This window comes from Asparagus officinalis, chromosome 4 (assembly GCF_001876935.1).
Source record: "Asparagus officinalis chromosome 4, Aspof.V1, whole genome shotgun sequence".
Lineage (NCBI taxonomy): Eukaryota > Viridiplantae > Streptophyta > Magnoliopsida > Asparagales > Asparagaceae > Asparagus > Asparagus officinalis.
Window position 1 is genome coordinate 135,807,589 of NC_033797.1, and position 8,282 is coordinate 135,815,870.

An 8,282-nucleotide genomic window follows, 5' to 3' on the forward strand; every position below is an offset into this window, starting at 1 on the left:
GAGCAGAATGCTTCTCAAAAATATATATTGACCCTGAAATTTGCTTACAGATGCAAAATATATGACGTGTAATAAATATGTATAGTTGGTAAGTATTCTACAGAAGAAACAGTTTTCTCATATTTTTGGTAATAGATGTTATCTTCAATTTATGCACAAAAGTAGTACTTTTTAAAGCTTTTGCGAGGCAGAGGAACCCTGATCACTATACCGATACATTTAGATATGGTTTATTGCAATTCCACCACCTCCACTATGCACATAAAGCAAGCCTGGTGAAAAAAAAGACGGGAGTTTTTAATCAGATGAAAATGGCAACTTCCCATTTTCTGCATTTGATCACATTAGTAGAAAGCTAAAAAAGATACAAAGTAGCATGAAGCATTGCTACGAAGAGATATATCCATAGAAGAAATTAGAGGAATTCTCCCTTAATAACCACTGAAGCACCTCAAGATAGTGATAAATCATATGGAACTCAAGGTTTTATTTTGGGTGAATTTCACAAAACTACAACAAATTTTGGGTGCTTTGCACAAAAAACTACTTAAAACTTTTTTTATTGAAAGATTACCATGAGCTTTTTTTGTCTAAACTACCAAGAGTGTGGCAGTTAACAAGTCATGTGACATGTTTTGGACAATTTTGTCCTAGTGTACCTATATATCTTCTATATTAACCTTATGAACTTTATGGGCTGATAAGCTATCAATAAGAGTAGATTAGACCATTTATCCAAGACATTAACACTTTTCAAAGAGGTGAATGATATTTTCTGCAGTATTGAAGTTCATGGAAGTTCTCTCTAGTAAAAAAATTTAAAGTTATTTGGGGATGGATCCCCTGTACTATATCCCAATTGTGACTAGACCCCTGTAGTTCTACTATTGCAGATAAACCCCCGAGGGTTTTTCACGTTCTTGACACTTTACCCTCAGAGAGAGAGAAAAATGTTTTTCAACAAATGAGACTTCCTAAGGTCAAAAGACTCCACCAAGAAGAAGAAGAAGGAAAACCACTCAGGGCGGTCTGCAATAACATAACTGCAAGGTGTCTATCTGCAACCAGGCTATAGTACAGGGGGTCCATCTGCAATTTACCCTAAAAAAGTTGTGTCGCTTTTTTTTTGGTGTGTGTGTGGGGGGGGTTGTTGTGGTGTGGGGTAGGGGTGGGGCGGGTATTTAAGGTAGTCTTGATAAAGTTTACCTTTCATTTTGTCCTTCATATCAGATACTTGTATCTACCCTAGTAAATGTTAGACTTCAGGCCCAGAGGCAAATAAGTTGACGAGACCTCTGCATGCTCTTACGGTAACTTGACATCCTTGCAGGAGTTCCCCATCCAAGTTCCATGAACTCTCATCGTGATTTGCCATGAATGTAAATGCACGTGTCTGTACAAGACCAAGGTGGTTAATTTCACAGGAATATGAACTTAAACACAAAGGGGTTGTCACAGTAGACCCCAAATTTTCGTTAATTCTATGTTAGACCCTCAAATCTTCATATCTAAATTAGGCTCCTGAATCTTCATGTGCTCGAACTGGGGTCTTATTTAAAACAACTTAATAGATCCGAGGATATTATTTAAAACAACTTAATGGATTTTGGGTCTTATTTAAAACAACTTAATAGATTTGGGGTCTTATTTATAGCAACTTAATGAATTTGGTATCTAATGTAGAAATATGAAGATTTGTAGGTCTAATGTAAAATTACAAAAATTTGACGTCTGGTATAACAAATAAACAAAACATACTTTGTGGTGTTCCACGAACTTGAAATTTAAGGGGTTGCCACCCCTCCTTGTAAGCTGTGTGAGATGCCTGCATTAATTCATTTAGAGCTCAAATCAATAATCAGAAACACGAAGCATCAGTTTGAGAATTACCTCTTACAGAGAAAATCCAGTCTATCTGAAACTTTTATTAGTTTTATAAATTTCAACCAAGAATCAATCTCATGCCCAGAATGCTTGATATTTTGGAAAAAGAAGAAGAAGAAAAACTGAGAATTTGGTATGAGGTTTAGTTCACGTAAATGGGAACTCAGTCATCATACAACCAGTCACTCTTCTTTCCTTCTATAATACAATAAAGTTCGTCTCTTGACCAAGACCAAGCCAGAAGCAAGATGATAAGTAATCCAATTGTTTGAGGAGTGAATTAGAGCTTCGGTTCATACATCATTTTGCATATTGGACAACATAGCATGACTCAATATATAATTTACATATTAGGTAAATCTGAAACAGTCATCTCAGTTAGATGATGTGTCTCAACCTAAGGTCAGACACAAACATGACACACCAAAGGCAGAGCATCACACGACACACTGAAACGCAAAAAAAAAAAATTCATAGTAAACATAACAAGCTAAAAAGTAAAAAAATAGTCGATAATATTTCAATTCATTCCCTACTCTTCTCGCTTGCATACAACTAAGGAAGTTCTGATATTATCATATGGCGCTTAAGATATATGCAACATCTTATCTTCACTTGTCATGCCCCAATGCGGGAAAATAATGTGAAGATTATTTTCTATGCCGACCAAAGATACGGTTCAAGTTTCATCCTACTCAGGTTCAGATCATAAACAGATCGATCTGAATGACAAGTTAACAAATGGGTGATATCAGGGACTTGTATTTTGACCCACATGATCTCAAAACAGCCTCACTATAGTTGAAAAATATTTTAGTTATGACATTTTACACAGGATAAGATTGTTCCTTGAGTGTCTCTGCTTGTTTTGATCTTCAAAGCATTGTGTTTAGTTCACAACTGGTGCAAAAATTTACCTTTTGGACTTGATTTCATGAGAAAAGAATGTTAAGTATGATAACTTTGTTGGCATGGTTAGAAAATCAATATATTTTTCCAACAGTCATTGACGACCTGGCCTGTTAAAAAATAATTTACCTTTGAACTGCATGACTAAACCAACCCGACTACCTTGGTTAAATATCTTAACTATGGCATTTCACACATTATAACAAATTTGCTTGACAGTTTCGTTCGTTTGATATTCAGAACATCTCTATTTATTGTATGTGCCACATAGTTTGGTTCTCACCAAGAGCAGAAATTGACTTTTTGATTCATAGGAACAAAATTCTTACATATGACATTTTTGTTCATGGATTGGTTAGAACATATATTTTTTTGTTTATTAGTCATGATCAATCGGCACTTAGTGAAAAAAATTAACTTCCATTAAGTCATTTTCATCAAACAATATTGTTCATAAGTCATTTTTTATCAGCACTTTCGTGAAAAATAATAATTTACGTTTTCTAAAACAACACAACCTTTTGGCACTCAAATTTGAACGAGATCCTGCTTCTTCTAAACTCGACCTGTTCAAAAAGCAACTTTCATGACAAATACAAATTGCCCATATATTGGCAAATCGTATTCAGGTGCATCTAAGATTTAACTGAAGGGCTAAATTAACATATTGGTATTCTAACTTGACTCTATTTTCTAATAAGGTATTTATTTCCGCTCCAACATCAATATGGTATTTTTAACTTGTACCCCGATGACCTTTTTTTTTTTGAAAAAATTCTTCCAACCCCTTGACTTATCAAAATTATTAAATCTACACTCTCTTCTTCTTCAACCCCTAACCCCCACCCAAAAAAAAATTCCACCTTTTTACCTGATAAGATCCTTCTTCACACTTTCTTTCCCTCTCATCAATGAAGCCTCCTCTTTCTTCTATAAACTCAAAATCAAACGCGAATTCAAATTGGTATCGATTTGGATGAATGTTGTTAGGGTTGGATCAGGGTAAGTTTGAATCATCGTTGTGCGATTCCCCGGACCCACTTCAAACCGTCGTACAGTTCCTATAAACTGATTTCTGGTACATTTACAAACTGATTCCCTCCGATACACAAACCCATTCCTCAAAATTAGCGTACCACTTACAAGTATGTTAGATGCAAAGCCTCCTTAAGTGCACATGTGCAAGATGTAATGTAATGTGTGCAATTAAGTGAAAAGAGACACACAATAGAGTATATGAGCCGATGACTTTACTGTAACTAAACACGTATGTTAATTAAATGTAAAATGAAACCATGATTCCTAAAATGAGCTCTGTGAAAAAAAAAGAAACAGAAAAAAGAAACAAACTCCATCAAAAAGAAATATTTAAGTATTTTGTATGAAAAAACTATTATAATTCATAATTAGCTCTCTAGTTTTCTACTATATACTTTGAAAAACTTTAAATGCACCTGAAAAGTTTACAACGTACCACTAACCGAACTTGCGTACTGAAGCAAACTACCCTCTAACGAATCTAAATTTTCTAAGTGGCGAATTGCATACCCGAATTTGTACCATGGCCCGCTACGTACCGCGTACTGTGTAATTATCGTTTGAATTGGGGGAGGTTGAAGGAGAAAGAGGGGTTGAAAGGAGGATCTTATTAGGGAAAAGGTTGGAAGAGATTTGAATTGGGGGAGGTTGAAAGAGAAAAATAATGTAGATTTAATAATTTTGATTTAGGTCTGGGGGGGGCGGGGGGGTGAAAGAAATTTTACTGAAAATAAAATTGCAGTTCGCCGAAATTCTCGTCACGCGTGAGAAAAAAGGGTCTTGTTGTCATCGAGACACAAGTAAAAATACCATATTGATGCCGGAGTAGAAATGATTACCTTATTGGAAAATATGGTCAAGTTAGAATACCAATCTGGTAATTTAGCCCTTAGCTAAAATATAATTAAAAGGATGCTCTAGTCAACCATATATGGGTTTGGTCAATTATGACCCACCCCAACATGTAGTTCATTATCTCCCCCTAGAAGGAAAAAAAAACTAATGCAAAAATGTGTAAACATCAGTAGAATAACATATATCAAAGGCTAAAGGTTTAATTACAACTTAATACCTCAAAGGTTTATCGAGTTTAACTTTGATACCCTGAAGTTCAAATTTGTCCAAAAGATACCGCAAAGTTTCACCTTTAATATATTTCGCTACATCACCATTCATAATTTTGTTTCGGCTTTGAATGTTGTTTAACTAGGGTGCTTTTGCTTATTGTGCAATTTAAATCATTTTATGTTTCGTAAAGTGAAGAAAAGGATCAATGCTTTTATAATTTCCATGTTTTAGGGTTAAACAGCTGAAGAAGGAAGATATGAATTCCGGGATATTTCTTTTGGCGTATGCAAATCCAAATATTATCACGTTATAACTAAGTTGCATTGATACACATGGAGATACGTTTGCTGGTGTGGGTACAGTACACAAAAAATATGTAAAATGTAGGGTATGGGGGCATGGCTGAAATGCATCGCCTGAATCATAGTTCTAAGCTTGATATGCAAATGGCTTGTAGGTTTTAACTGAATATAACTAAAACAAACCCCCAACCTTGTCCACCAAGTTTCAAAGTGGACGTAAAGTGTAGGACATACGTCTAAAAAGTGTATGATAAGTGTTTTAAATTAAAACATGTATCATATAATTGAGTACACATCTGAATAATTGTATGCAAATACGTAAGGAGTGTCCAAGAAGTGTCGGGTGTGGGAAGTGTCTGGTATGGTACGACATCATGATAGAAGTACCCAGGTAACATACATCACTTGATGCTTTAAACGGAATTCTGAAAAGTAATAAACTAATAATATAAGGTATTAAATTTAAAAGCGGGGGAACTTTGGGTAATTTTTGGGCAAATTTAAACTTCAGGGCGTTTAAGTTAAAATCGATAGAACTTTTGGGTATCAAAGTGAAAATAACCCTATATCAAAAGCACAATAATGCACATAATTGACAAGATATGACTAGAAATTATAGACATTGCATATGTATGCACACAAAAAATAAGATATATGTAAATCAGTTTGAGTTACCATAAGTAGTAAGAGCGAGAGCAATCTTTGACTAGTATAAGATGCAGGAAGCCATCGCCAAGGTGTGCATCAGCTACTAAACCATCAGGAGCTTTCTCATTTCGACATGAAATAACAGCTGCACCAACACTAAGAAAACGCCCTTTAGTTCGTACCCACCTTGAATCCTCTGACTGAATGCTAGCATTTGTGATGCCTCTCTCATCATCCACAGATGATATTTCAGTCTTATTACAAACTGTGCAGTTAACACGGCAAAATACTTTCTCAGGATTCTTTCGAGAACTGAGTGATCTTTGTGGCCCACACTGAATCTTCTCAGGTTTAGGGTTTGGATCAATCATTTTGTCTTCTAGAAAAGTTACTTCTGCTTCGTATGATCTACAAGACAAAAAAAAAAAAGCAAATGGCCATTAAATTCAATGAATATTAGATAGAGGTTTTAAGAGAGAGTTTTAGTAAAGGACCTGTGTTCTAGAAACACCTTTGTTCCAACAAAATCATAACGCTTAGGACCCATCCAACGATACTTTTCACTCTCCTTAATGACATCTCCATAAAAACCATACCTATTAGACACAAGGATATCATTAATAACTTGATATCTGACTATATCAATATCAATTTAATATATATAAAAAGGATAATATCATTGCACAAGGAAAATTGGAACAATTAAAAGCTAAAAAAAGAGAAATAGTTGCACCCACTAAAAATTATAAAAGATACATGGAAGGAAAAGGACATGGTACTTATTAATTAGACAGAAAGCAACATTTAATAGACCTGAATGGAGTGTACGCAAACCCAAAGATTAAAGAAGCATTTTTATTATCGTCCTTGTCACTCTGTAGATATTTGCAACCGTAGTGAAGCTGCATAACGAATTCCACTGAGCTCTGATTCGGATTGGGAAAACATAACATAATTATTCAAGCAAGAAGCCTATCAGTCAAAGCGGCTATGCCTGCATGAGTGTACTGACAAAATTAATGCTGGGCCAGAGGTATTGAACTGGTATATTAGCATGTGTCGAGTATTGCCCAAAACTTGCCTTTGGAGTTGATTGATGCTCACCAAGGTTATCGATAGCGGATAGCATCACGTAGCGATGAGGCATCACTAAGGCTATTTGGGGCTATCGCGGCAAAGTAGCGGTAAAAAGCACAAAATCAAATAGCGGTCTAATTTAGATATGTATAAATACTAAAAAAAATTAAAGAAAAATCTAAAAAATCTAAAAAATCTAAAAGTACATATTTGATGATTTAAAGAGATCCTAAACATGAAATAGATATGTAACCATCACGTAATATCGAAGATGACTAGAGGAGTCAAAGAGTCATCGTCTTCGATAAGAAGAGCTAAGCGATGAGAGGATTGCCCTAAGAGGAGCTCACGGTGAAGGAGATGAGAGGAAGTACTGAGATAGGTGCTAGAGGCTATGAGAGGTGGCGGGAGTATACTGAAAATCACAGGAGACGGTGGAATGCAATGTTCAAGGGTCGGGTTTAATTTAAAAATAAATAAATCACAAACCGCTTTTAAATAGCAGTCAAAAAGCGGATTTCGCATGCAATCGCCCACTATTTACCGTTATGGTACACTATTGGCCGCTTTTGCGAACGAAAAGTGCATATTCCGCAATATGTCACCGCTATTGGGCAATAGCGTAGTGGGAAAGGACCGCTAACGCTATTAGCGTCGCTATTGCGGGGCTATTTACCGTTATTTATAACAGTGATGCTCACTAACTATATATATCAATGTTGAACAACTTTTTGAACCTTGGGATATACAAAAATAAACTATTCATCTCATAAAGCTCAATTTAGAAGCATCATATCTAAAACACTGTTTTTTGGTCCTTTATGGTCAGACTGAATCAAAGATTTAAAACGATAACCTCTTAGCGCAAAGGTTCAAGGTCGGTATAAAGGATGGTGAATGTTCTTGGTTCATTGAATTATCTAACCAACTTCTACCGGCGCTGGCTAGTCAACTAACTGAAATTTTTTCAGAGAAACATATGTTCCAATAAGCAAAGTAGTTGAGCTTGATGCAACTTAACTCCAAATGCAAATTGATAATTTCATATCATCATAGGAAACAACATATTGAACATCTGAGTTTTAAATAAAATTGATTACCCTGCAAATGAAGCTGCATAGTGTACGGAAGGCACATCAACAGATGAAGTAGTATGTTTCCATCTCACCACCTGAGCTATATCAAGGGAGATTTTTTTTCCGAGGATAATTTGTAAAGCAGATGTTACAGAATCCCGAATGCCAGTTGTGCTGGAGAGGAAAAGCAACCTCTGTTAAGCAATTGTAATTAAAAGCATCAATATCCTTGAGAGGATAATTCTCATTCATTTTAGGGTTAATTTCACAACCCCCCCCC

General features: G+C 35.5%; 1 protein-coding gene across 1 annotated transcript in view; it reads right to left on the reverse strand.

Moving 5' to 3' along the window:
• Positions 1 to 8,282, reverse strand: part of LOC109839357 (ceramide kinase) — an 18,202-nt gene continuing 9,920 nt past the window's right edge. Inside the window, exons 9-14 of the mRNA XM_020407786.1 lie at positions 8,027 to 8,176; positions 6,344 to 6,445; positions 5,877 to 6,257; positions 1,759 to 1,825; positions 1,207 to 1,393; positions 1 to 272 (exon numbers count right to left, since the gene is read on the reverse strand). Coding sequence (XP_020263375.1) covers positions 1,256 to 1,393; positions 1,759 to 1,825; positions 5,877 to 6,257; positions 6,344 to 6,445; positions 8,027 to 8,176 — 838 coding nt within the window. The 3' untranslated portion in view covers positions 1 to 272; positions 1,207 to 1,255. The remainder of the gene's footprint in view (positions 273 to 1,206; positions 1,394 to 1,758; positions 1,826 to 5,876; positions 6,258 to 6,343; positions 6,446 to 8,026; positions 8,177 to 8,282) is intronic.